The sequence below is a fragment of the Gracilinanus agilis genome, chromosome 6 (genome assembly GCF_016433145.1).
Source record: "Gracilinanus agilis isolate LMUSP501 chromosome 6, AgileGrace, whole genome shotgun sequence".
NCBI classification, from domain to species: domain Eukaryota; kingdom Metazoa; phylum Chordata; class Mammalia; order Didelphimorphia; family Didelphidae; genus Gracilinanus; species Gracilinanus agilis.
The window spans coordinates 285006578-285029375 of NC_058135.1; the positions used below are offsets into that span (position 1 = coordinate 285006578).

General features: G+C 50.0%; 2 protein-coding genes across 2 annotated transcripts in view; one reads left to right on the top strand and one right to left on the bottom strand.

The window, feature by feature from the left end:
- Positions 1-176, bottom strand: part of LOC123252762 (acyl-CoA (8-3)-desaturase-like) — a 60070-nt gene extending 59894 nt beyond the window's left edge. Inside the window, exon 1 of the mRNA XM_044682009.1 lies at positions 125-176. Coding sequence (XP_044537944.1) covers positions 125-176 — 52 coding nt within the window. The remainder of the gene's footprint in view (positions 1-124) is intronic.
- Positions 177-235: 59 nt separating this feature from the next.
- The window catches only part of FADS2 (fatty acid desaturase 2), a 30519-nt gene continuing 7956 nt past the window's right edge, over positions 236-22798 (top strand). Inside the window, exons 1-5 of the mRNA XM_044682010.1 lie at positions 236-271; positions 8537-8647; positions 11472-11669; positions 12283-12384; positions 20170-20325. Of these exons, the coding sequence (XP_044537945.1) occupies positions 236-271; positions 8537-8647; positions 11472-11669; positions 12283-12384; positions 20170-20325 (603 nt within the window). The remainder of the gene's footprint in view (positions 272-8536; positions 8648-11471; positions 11670-12282; positions 12385-20169; positions 20326-22798) is intronic.

Here is a 22798-nt window from a genome sequence, read left to right on the forward strand (position 1 = left end):
CTCTCTCTCTCTCTCTCTCTCTCTCTCTCTCTCTCTCTCTCTCTCTCTCTCTCTCTCTCTCTCTCCCCTCCTCCCTTCCTGTCCCTCCTCCCATTCCTTCCCCCCTCTCCTCACATCAACCTACCATCTGGTGGTTGTGCTGAGATCAGGTTGCTACAGAATTTGGGGGATGTCATAAGGTACACTCGAAGTGCAAATTAATTGCTTGTTGAGTTACATCCCAGGCAGGTGCAGGATGGCAGGGGAGGCTGACTTAGGGACTGTGGAGATGGCAGAGTCCAAGTGGATTTAATTCTGGGCTTTCCTGCTGCCATGGAGAGATCTCCAGATGCTGAAAGGGCTCTCTCTCTCTCTCTCTCTCTCTCTCTCTCTCTCTCTCTCTCTCTCTCTCTCTCTTTCTCTCCTTTATCTCACTTGAAGGCCTGGCTTCCCTGCCCTCTAGCTGTGTGCCTTTGGACAAGTGACAAATGTCCTCAAGGTTCCTTTCTAGTCTTGCCTTTGCCAGTTGTTGCAGTGCTTTTGCCATAGACCTACGTAGGCCTTTACACAATGCCTCCACCCTAACCCTAACACGAAGGCCACCGCTTTGCCTGTAAAAATCCCATCCTGTCCCATCAGCTTAAAAGTCACTGCCCAAACAGTCAACCCAAGGCCACAGCATTCGGGGAAGCATGTACTTTGTGCCAGGCCCCATTCTAAGGGCTGAGGATCCAAAAAAAGGGTTTGAGATAGTCCCGGCTTTGGAGGAGGAGCTCAAGCTCTAATGGGAGAGACAGCAAGCAAACTGTGCAAAGAAGGTAGAGACAGAAGAAACCGGAGATGGAAGTCAGCAGAGAGAAGGAAGCAGCATTAAGGAGGACCAGGACAAGTGGGACCTTAGGAAGCCAGGAGGAAAAGACAGGTGATAAGGGAGGACTTTCCACACAGAGGAGACAGCTGGGAAACGGAGGCATCAGGAGATAAAGGGGCAAGAAGGCCAAAGTCCCCAGATTGAGCAGTGTATCAGGGTGGGCAGGTCTAAGGTACCGGAATACTAGTAAGGGTGAGGGGCCAGGAGGCTACGTACTATTTGTTCCTGGAGGTACTAGGGAGTCACTGGAGTTTACTGAATACAGGGGATGGGTGGGAGTTGGTAGAGACTTGAGGGAGGCCAACTTCTCCTTCCCCCCAGCAGGTACTGTAATAGTCCTGGAGTGAGGGGATGAGGGTCTGTGCCAGAGGAGGGAGTGGGGCGAGACAGATGCTGCAGGGATGAATTCTAGGAGAGATACTGCAGGAGTGAAATGTTCAGACCTGAGCAATCGTGCATATTGGGAGGGGAGGGGAGACAAGTCCCTGCTCTCCAGGAGGAGTTCACAGTCTAACGGGAGAGAGAACCAGTATTAAGGAGAGAGACCTTAAGGGCTCTAGGATGATTCTCAGGTTGGGACCCAGCCCTTCACCCTCTCTCTGTCTCTGTCTTACTCTCTCTCTCCCTCAATATCTCTATCTCTGCCTTCATCTGTCTCTCCCTCACCCTCCCTCCCTCTCTCTGTCTCTCTTGATATCTCTTGTCTCTGTCTCTGCCTTTATCTCTCTCTGTCTCTATGTCTCTGTTTCACTCTCTCTCCCTCAATATCTCTATCTCTGCCTTCATCTCTGTCTCTGTCTCTATGCCCCCCCTTCCCTCCACCCCTCTCTCTGTCTCTGCTGCTCCCTCTCCCTCCCTCCCTCCCTCTCTCGTCTCTGTCTCTGCCTTCATCTCTCTCTCCCTCACCCTCCCTCCCACTCTATGTCTCTCTTGATATCTCTTGTCTCTGTCTCTGCCTTTATCTCTCTCTGTCTCTCTGTCTCCCTCCCTCTCTCTGTCTCTGTTTCCCTCTCTCTCCCTAGATATCTCTTGTCTCTTTCTCTGTCTCTGTCTCTGCCTTCATCTCTGTCTGTCTCTATGTCTCCTTCTCCCTCCCTCTCTCTGTCTCTATCTCTCTCTTCCCCTCGATATCTCTTGTCTCTTTCTTCTGTCTCTGTCTCTGCTTTCATCTCTGTCTCTATCTCTGTCACCCTTCCCCTCCCTCCTTCTCTCCGTCTCTGTCTCTGTGTCCCCCTCTCTCCCTCTTTTTCTCTCTCTCCCTCCCTCTCTCTCTTTCTCTCTCTCTCTCTCTCTCTCTCTCTCTCTCTCTCTCTTCCTTTAAGAAAAAGCTTTACTGCTCACCTTCCCAAAGACTCATTTGATGCTTTAGAGCAAGGGTCAGCAACGTATGGCCCTCGAGCCATATCTGGCTCTTTTGAGGGCCAGATCTGGCTCTTTCTGCAGGAGCCATGAAGTCCATTTTTTTTTTCAGGCGCTGTTACAGGAGCGCACACTGTGAGCACTGTACGGCTCTCACAAAATTACATTTTAAAAAATGTGGCGTTTATGGCTCTCACAGCCAAAAAGGTTGCCGACCCTTGCTTTAGAATGACTTTAAGAGGAGCCACTTGCCACACTGTAGCTCCTCTTGCCCCCCACTCTGTTTATCAAATAATAAGAGCTAACATTTGTAGAATGTTTCAAGTTTTGCACAAGCTCGCTACATGTCATGTAAGCTCATTTTATCCACACAGAAACCTTGTGAAGTGGTTAGTATTTCCCCCATTTTACAGATGAAGAAACTAAGGCTGAGTATCATTGCCCAAAGTCTCAAAGTTAGCCAAGTGCCCAAGGCTGGTTCTCTTGTATCCATGCCCAGTCAGTCATTGGTAAACCTTAAGGGCTTACTCTGTGCCCAAACTACTTCATATGCCACTTGAGAATAGTCAGGCAAAGCCAATCCACTTACTGGCCAAGTGTGCCCAGCCTCCTGCCCCCTTCAGCCCCGTGGAGGGCCTCTCTCCCTCTTCTCTAGCATCTCTGCTTTTTTCCTCCCCCCTTCCCTTCTGTCTCAGGATTGGTTACCCCCCCTAGGGGAACAGACTGTCCCACCCTTTCTTGGAGTGACCGTGTGGATTTGAAGTGGCCCAGGGAAGGTCCTTGTGCCCGGGCGGGGTCGGGCTGGGGAGAGAAAGGAATAAAACCAAGGGCCCTCCCCCGTCAGGACAGCAGGGCACCGTGGCGGGAGCTCTGGGGCTGAAAGGCGGCAGCTAGTCTGACCAGAGGGGGAGCTGGCCCCTCTGGGAAAGAGTGACTTCCTCCTTCTCAGAGGTATTCAGTCCAAAGCCAGATGGGAACTGTTGGAGATGGTGTGGAGCAAATTCCTTCTCAGGTACAGGCTGAACTCAGTGACCTCTGCTGTCCCTTGCCACATGAAGGTCTAGGATTCTCTCATTGATGTCTTAGATTGTGCTTTTATGGTTTGGAAAGGATCTTGGGCCGTAGGCAGGTCCATGGATGGATTGGCTTCCTTAACAGCCATCTTTGATTGTGGCCTTGAATGCCGCCTGGTGATACCCTGGTGATACCCTGGGAGGCGGCCTTGGCTAACTGAAGGCTGTGCCAGCTGGAAGGGAAACTGCCAGGACAGGCCTGGTGATGGACTGCGTACCTGTTGTTCAAGGACCGGCCTGGCCCAGATCAGAGCCTTGCAGTGGGGGTGGACCGTTCGGGTCATGGCAAGCATTGAAGGCCAACCTCCAGGGTTTGGGAGCAGTCTGATTAATGGCTCTTTTAGGGACAGAGAGTCTCACCCTTGTAAAAGCCCAGGCCTTGACATATTCCTCCAGCTCATCCTGATTAAAATCTGCAGCCCTGCAATATTCTCAACAGTAGCATTTTGATCTGAATTGCAGTCCATTACCGAAGCACCGACAATGTACAAGAGCACAAAGGAGGATGACAAGGGCTCTGCCTTCAAAGAGCTTATGATATATTAGGGGACTGCCCCCACAGCCCAAGGCAGGATAAGATTAGTGGGTTTAGGGGACGCACAGAGGACAGGAAAGAGCATTGGGCTGGGCCAGTCAGACAAGACTTGGCGGAAGACAGAGTCTCTGAACTGGGCCAGGAAGGAAGGGAGGAGAGGAGACAAGTGGCAGCTTCAGGGATGGGGCTTTCTAAGGGTCAGGACCATCTCTCCAGACAGAGGAAGGCCTGGGAAGGCCAGGTAGTGTTGGAAAAAGCCCTTGGTGTGTGGGAAGAAAGTAGACCTGAGTTCAAGTCAATGTTTCCTCTCATTGGGTCTTACTTTGTTCCTTTGTAATGTGAGTGGACAGAACTAAATAATCTCTGGGCCACGTTCCAGCTGTGGCCCTGTGCCACAGCTTCCAACTCTTCCAGGCCGTAATATTTCTTCTAGATGACCCGATATGTTCCCTGTTCCAGGACCCTTCCAAACTCTGATATTCTAGCTTCATTTCTGACACTCTGCATTCCGAGCCCTAACATTTCGTCTTCTAAGGTCCCTGCCAACTCTGACATTCTCTGTTCTATGTTGTAAGCCCCCTTCCATCTTTAATCTTCTGTGTTCTAGGGGGCAGCTGGGTGGCTCAGTGGATTGAGAGCCAGGCTTAGAAATGGGAGGTCCTGGGTTTAAATCTGACCTCAGACATTTCCTGGCTAGGTGACCCTGGGCAAGTCACTTAATCCCTATTGCCTAGTCCTTTCCACTGTTCTGCCTTGGAACCGGTACACAGTATGGATTCTAAGATTGAAGGTGAGGGTTTGAAAAGAAATCTGCGTTCAGACATGACCCCCAGATGGCATCTTATGTTCCCCCCCACCTCTGGCATCACCTGAGGAGTTCAGACTTGATTCTGAAGGCCCTGGGGAGCCAATAAAAGGCTTTCAACCACAGGCAAGGGTTTCCTTTCTTTATCCATTCCTGCCTCCCTGCCCCCTTTGGTCCCTGCCTGTCAGCCTCGAAGGGCCTCAGTGTTCTCTTCCTGTGGCATCTGGGCTTGGGTCCATCCAGGTGGCTGATCCCATCTCAAGGACCCAGGCTCCCGAGGGACTGAGCTCTCTGAAATGGAGATGCCCAGTTACATCAGTGTGGGTCACTGGGACACGCCGAGGGCCTTGTTTCCTGGCATCATCCAGTTACACTTCTCAGGTTGCTAATCCTATCTGCCTGCTTCCTAGTGGGGGCAGGGAGGGCACACTCTCCCCTGGGGCAGCTGGGATAATGCCACTGTATATATCTGCATCAGTTTGGAGGGGGCTTGGGAAGACTACAGAAGGCAGTGCCTGGGATAGGTCAGTCAGGCTAGGACTGAAGAACCCCATCCCACTGGGCCAGCCTGGCCTTGGCGCTGAACTTCTGAGAAACCAGCCAGCTCCACGCCTGCAGCAGACGCAGTTCTTTGCTCTTCAAACCCTGCCATGGCTCCCTATTGCCCGAGGTCCTGAGCTTAGCATTTAAAAAAACTTTTTTTTTAAATTTAGAATATTTTTCCAAGGTTCCATGATTCATGATTCCCCCTCCCTGCCACTCTTTCCTCCCCCTTCCCAAAGCTGACAAGCAGTTCCACTGGGTTATACATGTATCATTGTTCAAAACCTATTTCCATGTTATTCATATTTGCAGTAGAGCGATCCTTTAACATCAAAACCCCAGTCATGTCCCCATCAAACTATGTGATCAATCCTATGTTTTTCTTTTGCGTTTCTGCTCCCACAGTTCTTTCTCTGGTAATGGAGAGCTTCTTTCTCATAAATTCCTCCGAATTGTCCTGGATCATTGCATTGTTACTAGTAGAGAAGTCAGTTACGGTTTGATTTGCTACAATGTATCTGTCTCTGTGTACAACATTCTCCTGGTTCTGCTCCTTTCACTCTGCATCTGTTCCTGGAGGTCTTTCCAGTTCACATGGAATTCCTCCAGTTCATTATTTCTTTCAGCACAATAGTATTCCATCGCCATCAGATACCACAATTTGTTCAGTCATTCCCCAATCAAGGGACACCCCCTCATTTCCCAATTTTTTTTGCCACCACAAAGAGCATAACTATAAATATTTTTGAATGCCTTTTTCCTTATTATCTCTTTGGGGTATAAACCCAGCAGTGGTATGGCTGGGTCTGAGCTCCATGCCAGACTTACCTCCTACTGCCCCTCTTGGCCTGACCAGCCTGCCCCCTGCCTCAGGACATTCCCTATGCTCTCCCACCTTTGCCTTTGCCCACATAGAGTCTCTGTCCCTGAAATGTCCTCTCTCCTCATCTCTGCCTGGTGAAATTCTATCTGTCTGTTAAAGCCCAAGCCCAGACCAGCTGCCACGTCTTTCAGGAAGCCTTCCCAGACCTGGGAGAAAGCCACAACTGTTCTTTCTTTTGGCATTTAAAGCTCTTCACTCCAGGGCCCCTTCCTTCCTTTCTAGATATCTCCCCCTTTTCCCACCTTCTGCTAATGGCTTCCCCTTTCCATTAGGATGGACCACATGAGGTTGTTTCCCCTGGTCGACTGTGAGCTCTACCAGAATAGAGCCTTCTTTTTCCCCACCCCCGGGCTTGGCATAGTGCTGGGCACATCACTAGGCACAAATGCTTGCTGACCTACTGGCTTGCCCTGGAACCTCACTTTGGTTTCTTTCTTTCTTAAAAACTTCAGACTGTTTTGTATTAGAGTTATTTGTGTTTATCTCCCCCCACCTCCATGAGAGCACTGAAGAAAGCTGGGCTCAACTGAACTCTCTCACCTGTGCCCCTTCCCCAACTAAGCTGTGCACACTGTAGATGTTTAATCAATATTTGTTGCTGGTATGCCCAGTGGGACTCTACCCTTTCTGAGCAGTAGAAATAATTAAATAACTGAAAGTTTTAGGGTTTGCAAAGCACCTTTCAATCAACTCTATCTCATCACAGCCTTGTGAGGGAGACCTTACAGATTTTTTTTTTCTTTTTAAACGCTTACCTTTCTGTCTTAGAATCTGTATTATGGATTGATTCCAAGGCAGAAGAGCAGTAAGGGCTAGGCAGTAGGGGTTAAGTGACCTGCCCAGAGTCACCCAGCTAGGAAGTGTCTGAGACCAGATTGGAACCCAGGACCTCCCATCTCCAGACCTGGCTTTCCATCCACTAAACCAATGAGTAGCCGCCCCCCCCCGCCCCAAATGTTTTTTGTTATTCAGTCATATCTGACTCTTGGTGACCCCATTTGGGTTTTCTTGGCAGAGATACTGGAGTGGTTTGCCATACCCTTCTCCAGTTCATTTTACAGATGAGGAAACTGAGGCAAAGAGGGTTAAGTGTCTTGCCCAGGTTTACACAGCTAGAAAGTATTCAAGGGGGGGATTTGATCTTAGAAAAATGAGTCTTCCTGATTCTAGGCCCAATGGTCTCTCCACTGCACTATTTATCTGCCATTTTCCCACTTCCATTTAGATATAGAAACTGAGGCTTTAAAGGATTAATGACTTGTCCAAGGTCTTTCTGGACTCAGAAGACAGTACCCTGAGCTGTTACTCTGATTAGTATTAGGAGGTGAGCAGTGGGAATGAGTGTAGAGGGAAGATCTCTGGTGTTGGGCAACTCGCTACCTGTCCTCTGTAACCAGAGGAGTTTCTTCCAGTAGAACATAAGTGCCCTGAGGGCAGAGCCTGTCTGCTCTTTATCTCTGAATCCCCAGCACTCAGCTCGGGGCCTGGAGCATAGATAGTGGCCCAAGGTCCAGTCTTTCAGGCCAACCTCCTCATTTTACAGCAAACTGAGGAACGGGGAGATAAGTGACTCCAGTCAGCGCTACTCTGTGCTCTGAGGGAGTTCCCAGTTAATCTTCCCCTTTGGCCCCAGCATCCTTACACAGAGATCTCCTGATCTGGCTCTACCTGTCTGCTCTGGAGCCCAAGGGCCCCTTACCTGGAGGTACAGGAATCTCACTTCTCTTTTCTCTGAAAGCTGTCCAGGACCCTCTGGGGCCTTGGGAATCTGCCCTTTATTTTACAGATAAGGGAGGTTTAGTGGCTTCAGATCAGAGGTCAGAAACTCAATCCCTTTTGGTTAGATTGTGGAAACTGATGAATAATTCAGCCATGGCAGATGGGCAAAGAGCTCAAGATAGAGCCAGGAGATCTGGGTTTGAATCCTGGTTCTCCCCCATGATAGCTGTGTGACCCTGAGCAACTTCCTTTCTACAGGCCTCAGTTTCTCCATTTGTAAAAAAGGGGTATTTGGGGGGCAGCTGGGTGGCTCAGTAGATGGAGAGCCAGGCCTAGAGATGGGAGGGCCTAGGTTCAAATCTGGTCTCAGATCCTTCCTAACTGGGTGACCCTGGGCAAGTCACTCAACCCCCATTGCCCAGCCCTTACCATTCTTCTGCCTTAGAACCAGAAGGACATTTGGATTGGGTGACTTCTAAGGTCCCCTTCGTGTTTCAATCTCTGACCCTCATTCAACTCCTGGCTCTGTTACCTAGGAGCCCTCCATCCCTGGACAAATGACTCTTCCTCTCCCCAGCCTCAGTTTCCTCATTTGTAAAATGTAGGGAAGGGGTTGAACTAGATAATCCCTAACGGTCCTTCCAGCTCTTAGTCTTCCAGTCCTCTGAGGATTGGGGGAAGAAAAATGTGGAAAGGGTTCAAGAATACTTCTATGCCTGGTTGGTCGGCCTGACTCTGATCCATCTGTCTGTCTCTTCTCCCCACCCAGGATGCTTTCCTCGCCTTCCACCAGGACGTGCATTTTGTCAGGAAGTTCCTGAAGCCCCTGCTGATTGGGGAGCTGGACCCCGGGGAGCCCAGCCAAGACCGTGGCAAGAGCGTGAGTGTGGGGCAGAGCTGGGGGAGGAGATCGGGGGGAGCTCAGAGGGTCAGGGGCCCCGTGGATGTCTTTGGCTGGGCAAGATTAAGTCCACATCAGCCAGTATTTACCAGAGGTCTCCAAGGATCCAAGACAAACAGACTCGTTCCTGCCCTCGAGGGCTTTACGTTTTTATATTTTCTTATGGCCTGGGAGGACAGTAAGAGCATGCCTGGGTGTGGGCCAGGTGTTGCAGAGAAGTATTTTGTGTTCCAGTTGCCCATGTTCCTTTTAAAAGCCCTTCTCCTTCCCATCACTCATTTCTGGACATGCCCATCCCAGCGAGCCTTCCTTTGTGACAAAGTCAGTCACCCTCCTGGCTGAGGTGACTGTGTCTGATGATGCGTGTGACGTTCCATGCCCGCAGCCCCCCCCCCACCTTGGCAAAGGAAGGGTGTGTTTTCATTTGCCATTGTCTTCGGCCCCCCTCTCACCATACCTCCCCACCCTTGGGACTCCTCTATCCAGGCCTCAGCGTCTAAACTGCCTCCCCTCCCTCAGCCCAGCCTGGGGCCACAGAGTAGCAGAATCTGCACTTTCTCTCCACTGTGGGCTTGTACCAGAGCAGATGCCCAGGGGGGAAAATGCTGGGGTCACTGGGGGTAAGTAAGCCTGAGCAGGCTAGAAACCTGCCCCCATACCTGGTACATACCGGAGAAATTGAGGCGGGATTGAGTTGGACTTGCCCACGATATCCTGGGCCCCTTGGCTATTGAGCTTGGCTTCTTTTCAGGGGCCTGGGTGGCCCCCACTGCTAAGAGTCAATGAGTCAGGCTGCCTGTTCCTTCCTGGCCCACTCCCTACTCTTCCAGTGGGTTAACCCATCCCTCCTGTCTCTTACCTGACCATAATTCGGGCCCCTTGGCAGCCTAAGGGCAGGTAGAGCCAGGCTAAGCCTTGGTGTGGCCAGTGCATCATCACGGGCACAGTTTGGAGGCAGATCTCCTCTGGAGTGACTGTCTTCCACCACCCTGGGGAGGGGACATCTCTGGACAGAGACCTGCTGCCTCAGAGTCGCCTTTATCCTCAGTCTCTCACTGCGTACCCTCTCTCTGAAGTTTCGTTCTCATCTGTCCCTTCCTTTCCATTCCCATGTGGTCCCTGCCCAAGGCCTGAGCCCTTCGCAGCCCCGACTTGGGCTATTAGAGCAGCTGCTTCTTCAGACTCCTGTCACCTCTTCATTTTCTAGACTCCCCTACACATATTTCAGAGGCTGTGATTTGGGAGAGGGGATCGGCCCCCATCAATTCCCATGCATCGCTCTAGGGAACTCTCACAATGGTAAATCTCTGCTTTCTACCTATTGCACCAGGTTGCCTCTCATTGTGAGGATAACTTTCCTAAAGCATTAGTCTGAGAATGCAACGCCTTCCTTGGCCTGCACCCAGATCCTTCTGTAGCTCCCCATTTCCTGAAGAACAAAAGTCCAGATTTCTTCCCCAGATAGCCCAGCACAGTCTGACCCTGATGCACGTTTTCATTCTTATTTCCCCTCAATCAATTCTCTGATCCTTCTGTATTTTAGATTTAGGGAAGTTGAGACCAAGCACGAATTCTAAATAGGGCAGTATATGCTAGACCATTATCCCTCTTCTTCTGGATCCCTAAATGCTAAGGTCCCATCAGTATATCCCGCTGAGAGGAGCATCAGAGAGAGTGTGTCAGTCAGAAAGCCCTAGGTTTTGATTCCCATCTCAGACTCATTCTGGTGGAGTAACCATTGGCCAGTCACTCAACCTCTAAGTGTCCAAGATGACCTTCTAAAATTATTTTGTGACTTGCACAACAGTTCTCAAATTCAGGAGTTTCCTCAGTGGTTGTTGCCCACACCAATGAATTTACAAGTTTTCTTGTCTCCTTGCTCAGTTCACACAGTGAATACATTGAGCTTGAAGTCTACTGAGACACCTCCTCCCCCCATAGTCCCCATAACACAAACTCTTGTCTCCCTACACCTTTCCTTTTCCCTTATCTTACTAATTATCCCTTCTCTGTTTATGGTAGAGGAATATAAAGATGGTTCAAAATAAAGAAAGCAAATAGTCTTATTAGAAACAAAAACATCCCAAACCACATGATTATCTCAAGAGGCAAAAAAAAAGCCTTGAAGGTAGAGTACTCATTTGCTAAAACCCTATAAAACACAGAAATGGAAAGATCTCTTTTAAATACATCAAAAGCCCCAAACTAGCATCACATACAATGATGAAACACTAGAAGCTTTCCCAGTAAACACAGGGGTAAAATAAGGATGTCCCATTTCTCCTGTTATTTGACACAATCTAGCAATGCCAGGGATAGCAGTAAGATAAGAGAAGGAGACTGATAACATAAACACAGGTGAAGAGGAACAAAACAATCCCTATTTGCTGATAACTTGATGGTTTACATTTTTTAAATTTATGCCTATTTTCCAGCCAGATTTGACGTTTTCTCAGATCCTGAGGATATCTTAGAATTTCTCTCTGTCTCTGTCTCTCTCTTTACCCCCCTCTCTCTGTGTGTCTCTCTTGGTCTCTGTCTCTGTCTATCTTTGTCTCTTCCCCTTTCCATCTTCCTCTCTCTGCTGTAGCACCTTGCATTAGGCTGGCCAGGTGGTCCTCACTAAGTATTTCCCTCTATTTATTGATGACCTGGGTGTGGACACTCAAGTTGTCCTTTTAGCCCAGGAAAACTGGCTCCTCTGGGGGGGAGCAATGGGTTGCTTGGGGGCTGTTTAGGGATTCTGTGTTCTGCCTGAGATTGCCCAGGTGTCTGATTCCCATCTTGGGCTCTGCCCTTTCAGCCCCAGATTACTGAGGACTTCAGAGCCCTGAGGAAGACTGCAGAAGACATGAAGCTCTTTGAGACCAACCACATGTTCTTCCTCTTGCTTTTGGCCCACATCATCGTCATGGAGAGCGTTGCCTGGTTCACTGTTTTCTACTTTGGCACTGGCTGGATCTCCACCATCTTGACAGCTTTCATCCTAGCAACTTCCCAGGTGAGAAACAAGGGACCTTAGAACATGGAATGTCATAACTTGGAGGGACCTTAGCGGGGGAGAGCTTAGAACATAGACTTTCTGAGATGAAGGAGACTCCCTGGGATGGAAGAGCTTAGGACATCAAAAATAAAATGACAGAGCTGGAAGAGAGCTTATAACATGGAATGTTAGAGCTGGGAGGGACCTTAGAACATTGAATTTCAGAGCTGGGAGCTTAGAACATGAAATGACAGAACTGGGAGAGACTTTAGTGAATGTTCGCTTTGAAAGGAGCCTTAGAACATGGAGGTTAGAACATAGAACACAGACTATCTGAGCTGAGAGGAACCTTATGGATCCTTCCACCTCCTAATTTTACACTTGAGGAAACAGGCTTAGAAAGGGGAGGACACCTACCTCCAGGTTTTATGTTGAGTTAGAGAAGGAGCTGTGATGGCAGCTGAGGGTCCCTGACGCTCACTCCTATGTTCCTTCCTTCTGCCTCCTGACTCTCCCAAGGTATACCTGAGCCCCTCTTTGTACTCTCAATTGGTTCATGTGGGCTAGGCCTTGCAAGTGCATTCTGGGGGCTCCTAAAGTATTGTTTGATCAACCTGCTCTCTTCCCCCAGGCCCAGGCTGGATGGCTCCAACATGACTACGGCCACCTCTCCGTCTACAAGAAATCCATGTGGAATCACGTTGTCCACAAATTTATTATAGGCCACCTCAAGGTAAGCACCCCAATCCCCGTGGTGGACTCAGTGCATCTCATTTGCCTTTAGAAATCAAAGGGTTTTCTACAGGTCGATACCTTCAAGCTAATCTGGGCAAGGAGAAACAGAAGATTGCCTAGACCTCCTCTGTGCATATGTGCAGGTTGTCCCCATGCCTTTGTCACTTCTTTCTCTCAGAACACTTCTCTGCAAGACTTAGCTCAGGTGCCAATTCCACCATGAAGCCTGTCCTGATTTCCTTCCAACTGAAAACTCTGTATCCTCAGATTTTCCTTGATGCTCTATCTAAATCAACCCTTGCTCTTCCTAGATCCCTCTTGCTCTGCCTGGATCTCTCTTGCTCTGTCTAGAGCTCCCTTGCTCTTTTTAGGACCTCCCCACCCCCATCTAGACCTCTCTTGAGCTATTGGGATCTCTTTCTTTATCTAGATCTCTCTTGCCCTATTTAGAGTTCTCATGCTCTTTCTTTCTATTTTAAGATGTGAAGAACTTTATTTTTTTATATTTGTTTATTTTTAAAAATAGTTTCCCATGTTTACATGATTCATTTTCTTTCCCTCCCCTCTTCCCTCCCCGCTCCTGGAGCCGACAAGCAATTCCACTCTCATGCTCTTTCTAGATCTCTTTGGCACTGTCTAGTCCCCTCTTCTTTCTAGACCTCCCTTACTCTATTTGGATCCTTCTTGCTGTCTGGAGCACCCTTGCCCTACTTAGACCTCTCTTGCTCTTTCTAGATCTCTCTTGCTCTGTTTGGACCTCCCTTGCTCTATCTAGAGCTCCCTTGTTCTTTCTAAACCCTGCCTTGCTCTATCTTGACCTCTCTTGCTCTCTCTGGACCCCTAGCTTTGTCTAGATCGCTCTTGCTCTATCTGGCTCTCTTGCTCTTTCTAGATCTCCCTTGCTCTTTCTGGACCCCCCTTGCTCTATCTAGAGCTCCCTTGTTCTTTCTAAACCCCACCTTGCTCTATCTTGACCTCTCTTGCTCTTTCTAGATCTCTCTTGCTCTGTCTGGACCCCCCTTGCTCTATCTAGAGCTCCCTTGTTCTTTCTAAACCCTGCCTTGCTCTATCTTGACCTCTCTTGCTCTCTCTGGACCCCTGGCTTTGTCTAGATCGCTCTTGCTATATCTGGCTCTCTCTTGCTCTTTCTAGATCTCTCTTGCTCTGTCTAGCCTGCTCTTCTTTCTAGACCCTCCTTGCTCTCTCTGGATCCCTCTTGCTCTCTCTTGTCCATCGTACTTCACTAGGCAGCAGCATCCTCAGTTGGGTGCTTCTTGTGTCATGCCCCAATACCATTAGATTGTAAGCTTCTCAAGGGCAGGCATCACTGAATCCCTCTTTGTATCCCCAGAAGCTAGTATAAACCAGAATGAATGAGTGGCTGGCTGAATGAATGAACGGATGGATGGATGTGTATTTGGATGAATGAATGGATAAATGCCAAAGCAAGACTGGCAGAGAAGTGTCCCCTCCGGGGGCCAGAAGGCAGGGCTGGGAGGTCGGAAGCCTACTGAAAAGGATGAGGCTGGAATGGCAGGTCACTGGTAGGTTGGCGAGGGGCGACTTCACTTTGCCAAAAGCCCTTGGACATAAGGAGAAGCAGCCATGATCATTCCCATTTTATGGTAGACAAAACTGAGACACAGAAAGGTTAAGAGGCCTAAATGACATTGGGAGGCAGTAGTGGGGCTAGTTCTGCAAGTCAGAGGACCCGAGTTCTAATCCCACCTCCAACACTACTTGTATGGCCTGAGCCAGTCCATTTACCCTTCTGGACCTCAGTTTCCTCATCAGCAAGGGTGAGATTCCTCCCAGCTCTTTGTCTTTGAGCTTGGTAAGCTCTTCTGATGTCTCAGTGTGGCGTGGAGGTGACCCCGGCTGCTCAAGCCATTGGGATTATTTTTGTCTTGAGTTTAATCCTTATAAGGAGTCAGGATAACCCAGATATGCCCAGTTTACAGATGAAGAAACTGACACCCTAAACTGTCCGGGGCTCAGGAACTTGAGGCAGAGAGCAGAGTTTTCCAAACTACAAGGGAAGAGGACTTGAGTTCTGAGTTGGAATCTCAGATGTACTCATTACTGGTTGAATGACCTCAGATAAGTCATTGCACAAAGTAGTCTTCTAGAATCTCAGAGCCAGAGGAGGGAATGAGAGAGAATTCATTATACACACTCAGTTTTGCAGAAGAGTAAACTGAGGTCCAGGGGCAGCTAGATAGTGTAGTGGATAGAACATTGAGCCTGGAATCAGAAAGACTCGTCGTCTTCCTGAGTTCCTATCTGGCCTCAGACACTTCCTAGTGGTGTGGCCTTGGGCAAGTTATGGAATTGCTGTCTGCCTCAGTTTCCTCATTTGTAAAAACAAAACAAAACAGCACCTCCCTTCCAGCCTTGTTGTGAGGATCAAATGAGATCTTTGCAAAATGCTGACTATTATTAATAAGCCTCCCAGGGCCTCATTGCCCTCATCTGTAACGGGAGGGATCTGAGTGAGAGACTCTCTGCCCTTCCCGGGCCTCAGTTTACTCTTTCAGGTGGCCCTGGGGCCGCCAGTGGCCTAGCTTCTCCATCAGAACTTGGCTGGCCCTGACTGCTGGACCCGGTTATTCCCTTTCCTCTTCCATCCCCCACCCATTGATTTTCCTTTCTTGGCGGGCGCAGAGCTGAGGAACCTTCTCACGGCCAGCGTGGCCTCCTCCTGGCCCGGGCTGTGAGAGCCGACCGGTCCAGGCCGATGGGAGCCCCGGCTTCCTAAGCGGCTGCCCCGCCTGAGCTCCTGTGAGGGTCTGGCCTCCTGCCAGGGCTGGGGGGCCTCGAGTCGCACAGGGAGCCCTTTGTGTCCTCCCTCCCTCCCTCTCTCTCTCTCCTGTTTGCTCCTTTCGAATAAGAACTCTCTTGAATGCTGGAAAGCACCACCGTCCTCTCCAGCAGCCTGGCCTTGTGGGCCCTACAAGGATGCTCTGTGTGGCCCTCTTGGCTCTGGGCCAGAGGAAGGGATGCCACCCAGGCTGGCCGGGATGGGTGAGGGGACCGACGCTGACCCCAGGCCAGAGGGATCAGGCCACGTTTCAGTAAGACCTAAGCCAGGGCTTCCGCCCTCCTCCAGACGATGGGTTTTTGTAGGCTGAATCCCGCTTGGGAGGGGGGGACCAGGTTACCCGGCACGCACCACCCCCCTCCCGGGAAGAGGAAGAGGAAGAGATGGAGCGGGGTGGGGGGGGGCTCCCAGATTGCCCTCCCGGCCGTCTCTCCCTGAACTCAGCCCTCATTCCCATTTGCCGAGCATCCACTGCCAGCAGCCGGAGAGCCAGAACCACAAAGGAGCCACCGCTGCTCTCTCGTGGCCCTTCGGGCTCTGGCAGGGAGGCTCGATGGGGAGGGACAGCCCCGACATGTGGGTAAATAGAAAGTCATTTCAGGGAGCTCCGGATGAATCGGGGCAGGAAGGAGATGGCCCTTAACTAAGCCTCGAAGGCAGCTTGGAATTCTAAGAGGTCGAGGGCGGCTCCAGGTAATGCAAAGGCTTGGAGGCAGCGTCACATCTTGGGAGCAGCCGGCAGGCCAGTTTGGGGGAACACAGAGTAGGTGAAGGGGACGTGGTCAGATTCATTTGTTTCGGGGGTGTCTGACTCTCCAGGACCCCACTTGGGGTTTTCTTGGCAAAGATCCTAGAGTGGTTGGCTATTTCCTTCTCCAGCTCATTTGACAGATGAGGAAACTGAGGCCAACAGGGTGAAGTGACAACAGAAGTGTCTGAGGCTGCATTTGAACTCCAGAAGATAGGGCTTCCTGATTCTGAGTCCAGTGCTTTATCCACTGTGCCACCCAGCTGCCCAGAAGCCACCTATATGCCAGCTGGAATTAGATTGTCTTGGCACTGACTTCATTTCTATTCAACAGACATTTTTAAAGCACCTACTGTGTGTGGAGAGCCCTTCTTTGTGGGGAGCTGAGGGCCAGCATCCCTGCCTGCCTTCCCAGAGCTCCTGGCTCTCTTGCACTGGTGGCATCTTCCTGTTCTGGTCTCCCTCTGTGGGAGCACATCCTTCCCACACTGCCCCACTAGTTCTGCCCGGGTGGCCGCACTTGCTGGACAAATTTCCTCATCGATGGAGCTCCCTTTTCCTGTTTGGCCCAACTGACATTTCTTGAGGGCTTCCTAAAATGTGAGACACAGTGCTGGGACCCTGAAGCTCAGGGCTGGGAAGGGCCTCTGAGCAGCTGGTCCAAAGCCCTCGTTTGGGAGGTGAGGGAACCAGAGAGCACAAAGGTTTCCAGGTCCGCCCCATGGTCATGCAGCCAGCAGCGGGGAGCTGGTAAGATTCAAACCCAGGTCCTCTGTCTCCACGCCCCGTGCTCCTTCCACCACTCCGTGCTGCCTCTTAGGAGATACTCCCCAAAGAAGTGGGAGCTACGTAGGACCTGGGAAGCCTCATTTGACAAATGGGGAAACAGAGTCCCTGAAATCACACAAGTGAGGATCAAAGGCAGAATTCGAATCAAGGTCCTTTGACTCCAGAGCCAGCAAAGTTAAATTCTGCTAGGAAAGCTTTTCAGGCTGCTTGGTGTGGTAGGAAGAATCCTGGGCATAGCCTGGGTGCAAATCCTCCCTTGAATGCTATTAGCTCTGTGACCTTGGGTAAATCACCTAACCTCTTGAGCCTCTATCTTCTCTCCTGCAAAATGGGAATAGTCGCCTCCCTCCCTGGGAGACTATGAGCGTCAAATAAAATATTATATAGGTGGGGCAGCTAGGTAGCTCAGTGGATAGAAAGCTAGGCTTGGAGACAGAAGGTCCTAGGTTCTAATCTGTCTTCAGACTCATTCTAGCCAAGTGGCCCTGGGCAAGTCATTTGACCTCATTGACTCTAGCCCTTACTGCTCTTCTGCCTTGGAACCAATACACAGTATTGATTCTAAGATGGAAGATCAGGGTTTAAAAAAAGTGCCCAAAGGGCTCTCCAGGGTGTCCCAGATGTCTCAGTGCAGCCTCAGCTTTATTCTTGGCAGGGATTCCTTATTATTTTCCACTTGAGCTTCGCATGGGGTTTTTCTCCCCTTGTGACCCTCCCCAGGGAGGTGACCTGCTTCTCAGAGGCCCAAGCTTTGGGGGTGACCATTCCTCGTTTGCCCAGTTAATCATGGGGGCCCAGAGATTGCTGACAAGCCCTCAGCTGCCTCCTGTGTGTTCACTTCCTGAGACAGGCAGAGAGATTTGGACGCAGATGGCAGATTTGCCAAAAGCCCGGCTTGTGCCAAGAATGTTTCCCAAGCAAAAATGCTTGTTGGAGCAAGCGGGTGTTTTTGTTGGTTGGCCCGCGTGCTCGTCTGAGACATTAACCTGGCACAAGCTCCCAGCCTGGATTGAGATGTCCATAGGACGGCTTCTGGGGAGCTAGCCTAGGGGATGCCCTGAGACCAGGCTGTCACTCAGCTGCTCAAGAAGCCTCCTTGGCTCCCTGTTGTGGTGTAAAAGATAAGCTCCCCTGTCTGACACATCCGAAATGCTGTCCCCCTTTCCCGGCTCCACCGCCTGACTTCCCTGGCTTTTTTTAGGTCCCAAATAAAATCTCCTGGTCTGCCCCCTCCTCATTCTAGTGCCTTCCCTCTTCCAATTACCTCCATTTTACCTGTGTGTGGCTCATTCGTACCCATTCATCCGTGTGTTATTAGACCATGAGCTCCTTGAGAGCAGGCACCGGCTTTTGTCCTTTTTGCATCCCCAGTGATTCGTACAGTGCCCGGCATGCAGTAGGTGCCTAATGAATGCTGGTGGGATGTTGAACAGAAGAATATAGAAAATGTGGGAGGCTCACGAGCTTTAGAAATCCAGGTTCCCGGAACCCCAGCCCTACAGAATGTGCAGCTGGAAGGAACCTTAGAACGGACAGGCCCGTTCAGTGGACAACCACTAATTAAGTAAGGGTGCCTTGGGCCATGGATGGATCTGGGAGCTCCTGGAAGTGGCTCCTCCCTCCTAGGACACACATTGGATCCCACCCAGGACTCCCACATGGAATGCTTTAGGCATTATCTGTATATCCGTTCATGTGTTTGATCCTCCTAACAATACTGTGAGGGGGGCAGCTTGTGGTGAGAGCGGCAGGCTTGGAGTCAGAAGGACCTGGGTTCAAATCTGGCCTCAGACGCCTCTAAGCTGTGTGACCCTGGGCAAATCACTGACCCCCCATTGCCTAGCCCTTACCGCTCTTCTGCCTTAGAACCCATGCTCAGTAGAAAGTTAAAAAAAAAAAAAGGAATTGTTAAAAGAGAAAGCCCGGCCCAAGTAGGCGCTTAATAAATGTCCATTGAGGGGTAGCTGGGTAGCTCAGTGGATTGAGAGTCAGGCCTAGAGATGGGAGGTCCTGGGTTCAAATCCGGCCTCAGACACTTCCCAGCTGCGTGACCCTGGGCAAGTCACTTGACCCCCATGGCCCACCCTGACCGCTCTTCCACCAAGGAGCCAATACACAGAAGTTAAGGGTTAAAACAAACAAACAAATAAATAAATGTCCATTGATGGATTGGTGAGATGAAGGAGGCAGGGGACAGAGTTATCTGCAGAGAAGGGGACTTTGTGGGGAATGGAATTAGAGGGGGTTGAGGAGATGTGCCAGAGGGTCCATAAGAGTGGCCAGAAAAGGGCAACTGTCTACAAACGGGGGGCCTGATTGAAGTTAATGATAATGGACCCAGCCTTTGCCATATGGGACTTCCTCTGTGTGGATCGCTGGTCTTGGACTCAGGAAGACCTGGATTAGGATCCTGCCTTAGACACTTACTAGCTGCATGATCCTGGGCAAGTCACTAGTTTCTCCCAGCCTCAGTTTCCTCCTCAGTAAAATGAGAGGGTTTGACTACACACGTTTGTCCTAACTGTTTTATGGTCTTCAGATGTAAGCTCACAGATTTAGAACTGGGAAAGGATCTTTGAAATCATCTGGACCATAAAATAGCAGAGCCAGAAGGGAGCCTGCCTAATCCGGTCATCCGATATTACAGAATGGGAAACTGAGTCCAAAGGAAGCAAATTGCTTACCACAGATCACAAAGTTTATCCATTGTCTCCTCAGAGACTTCCCTTTCCACTTAAAGAAAACAAATGTTTAGCGATGCCTTTTGCTTTTTTTTTTTTTAAACCCTCACCTTCTGTCTTGGAGTCAATACTGTGTATTGGCTCCAAGGCAGAAGAGTGGTAAGGGTAGGCAATGGGGGTCAAGTGACTTGCCCAGGGTCACACAGCTAGGAAGTGGCTAAGGCCAGATTTGAACCCAGGACCTCCCATCTCTAGGCCTGGCTCTCAATCCACTGAGCTACCCAGCTGCCCCCGCCTTTTGCTTTTTACATCAGTGATTTCTAGAAATACTTCTCTCCTCTCTCTCTCTCAAGCCCTCCCCCCATAAAAGAGGTTAAACCCTCCCTTGTAGCAAAGAAAAGTATTAGGTAAAAACAGCTGATGCAGCAACCGATCCGACAGTGTATCCAGCATTCTGCCCCAGTGGCTTCCACCTCTCTGCTCAGGCGAGGGAGGTATGTCTCATTAACTGTCATTGGTTTGACTTCCTTAGGGCCATCTTTGAAGGACATTATGATGGACATGGTGCATAGTGTCCTCTCTTCATTTCTGTACCAGGTCACCCCCATTCCCCTCTCACAGTCTCTGGCTGCCTTTGCCCCTTATCTTGAGCTCTCCTGGCCCCAGTGCTCTTGATGAATGGGCTGTTTCCAGGGCTCTAGCTCAGAACCCATCAGCCTCATCTCTTGTCTTTTCCCCCTCCAGGGAGCCTCGGCCAACTGGTGGAATCATCGACATTTCCAGCATCACGCCAAACCCAACATCTTCCAGAAGGACCCCGACGTCAACATGCTCCATGTTTTTGTCCTGGGCGAGTGGCAGCCAGTGGAGGTAAGAGGAAGAAGAGGAAGGAGTTGTAGAGTAAGATAAGAGCATGGGTTGGAAATGGGGTTTGGGGAAAGGGCCAGCTCGTTCCTCTTAATATCTTGAGTTGAACCTCTGAACTCAGGATCAGGAAGAGTTGTATTCACAGCTCAGCCTCTGACGATGGGCAAGTCACTTATTCCCCTCAATGAGCCTCAGTTTCTTAACATGTAAAATGAATGGCGTTGGGTTAGATGTCTCTAAGGGACTTCCTCACTTTAAATCCATGATCCAAATGTCTGAAGTAGGATTTGATTCCAAGTCTTCCCAACTCCCAAATCCAAGGTCCTGTCCACCATACATAGAATGGCTCCTCAGCCCAAGGCATACAAAGATCACATTGTGCAAAATCTTAGCAATGGAAGGGATGTCCAGTCATCATGTCGTAGCTCGTCCCTGAAAGAGGAAGTCTATTTCAACATAGTGGCAAGTGGTCATCACCCCCTGCTTGAAGGCCTCCTTAGGAGGAGGGAAGATATTCACCCCATTCTGAGGCAGCCCCTTCTGCTCTGGGTCAGCTCTCGTAGTCAGGAGATGTTTCCCAGGATCCAGCCGCAATTTTCCTCTTTTCCATTTTCCCCCCTGGCCAGTCAGGTTAGACCATGTGATATAAAGAAAGGCAAAAACAGATCCCTTGTTCCTGAGGAGCTCACCATCTAGTGGGGGAGAGGAGACCAAAAGCCTGTACAACATGTACGCAGAATACACTGGAGACGATTTTAGGAGACCAGGAAAGGCTTCTTGTAGAAAGTGGAATTTCAGCTGGGACCCCAAAGGAAGCTAGGAGGCTGAGAAAAGGAGAAGGGGGTGAGGAGGAAGAGAGAGAGAGAGACAGAGAGACAGACAGAGAGACAGACAGAGAGAGACAGACAGACAGAGAGAGACAGACAGACAGACACAGACACAGACAGACAGAGACAGAGACAGACAGAGACAGAGACAGAGAGAGGAGGGAGAGACAGACAGAGAGAGAGACAGAGACAAATAGAGAGACAGACAGACAGAGAGAGACAGAGACAGAGAGAGAGACAGAGAGAGACAGAGAGAACCTCCCAGAACCCCCTAGAAAGGAGGAGAAAGAGGAAGAGGAGGAGGAGGAAAGCATACCAGGTAAGGGAAGTGCCTAAAGGAGTCTCTAGTGGGAGACAGGGTGAGGAGACCAGTATTACTGAATTGCAGAGCTCTGGGGGATCAGGGAAGCAGAGAAGGGGTGGAGGAAGATTAGAGCGGGAAGAAGGGGTTTCTAGCAGGAGGAGGGCTCCCAGTTCTGTCCTCTGGAGCCAGGAAGAACAGATAGAACTCTGCTTCTACACTGTAGCCCTCAGCCTGCAAGTGGAGGCTTGGAAAGTCTTCTCTAGTTGGGCTTGCTGGACCAGAGTTGTCCTTCCTGTCCCACCATCAGGAAGTCCCATGTCAGCTTTGATTCAGGGGCATGTATGTAGACATGTAGATAGGAGTGATTGGAGCCTGCCAACAGATAAGGGCTCTGAGTTCCCTGGATCACTGGCTTTTGAGAGATTTAGATTTTTTGAGAGATTAGACCCAAATCTAAAACTACAAGGTGGGGGACTACTGGGTGGTTCACTGGGTTGAGAGCCAGGCCTAGAGACTGGAGGTCCTGGGTTCAAATCTGGCCTCAGACATTTCCTAGCTGAGTGACCCTGGGCAAGTCACTTAACTCCCATTGCCTAGCCCTTACCACACTTCTGCCTTGGAGCCAATACACAGTATTGACTCCAAGACAGAAGGTGAGGGTTTGAAAATATATATATAAACAAACAAATAAATGAATGAAACTCCAAGGTAGATCCCACTACCTGGGATCCTGTGACCCACCAAGGCTGCTCACGACCTTTATAACCTTGGGTAAGACATTTCATTCCTTGGGCCTCAGTTTCTTGATATGTAGAAAAAGGACAATTGGCATAGATGGCCTATGAAGGGCCTTCCAACTCTAAGACTATGATCTGATGGCTTGGGTTCAAATCCAGCCTCTGGTATGTGGTCTTGAGCAAGTCGCTTAATTCCTTCGGCCTCAGTCCATAAAATGAAAAGGTTGGCCCAGATGGCCTCTGAGGTCTTTCTAGCCCCAGGTGTGTGAGCCAATGAACTCTAAGCACTGTTTGATTTATTTTTTTTAATGTGGTGAAAGGAGGCAGAGAAGCACAATGAACACAGCTGTCTCTGCATGTCTGTCTCTCCTCTCTTTCTGCCTGTCTCTATCTTTGTCTCTCCTCTATGCCCCTGTCTCTTCCTGCCTCTGTCTACTCTCTTTCTGTGTCTCTTTCCTCTCTCTTTGTCTGTCTTTGTGTCTGTGTCTGTCTTTGTGTGTGTCTCTCTCCCTCTCCCTTTCCCTCCCTCTCCTTCTCTCTCTCTTTCTCTCTCTCCCTTTGTCTCTCTTCTCTCTCTTTCTCTCTCTCTCTCTCTCTCTCTCTCTCTCTCTCTCTCTCTCTCTCTCTCTCTTTTACAC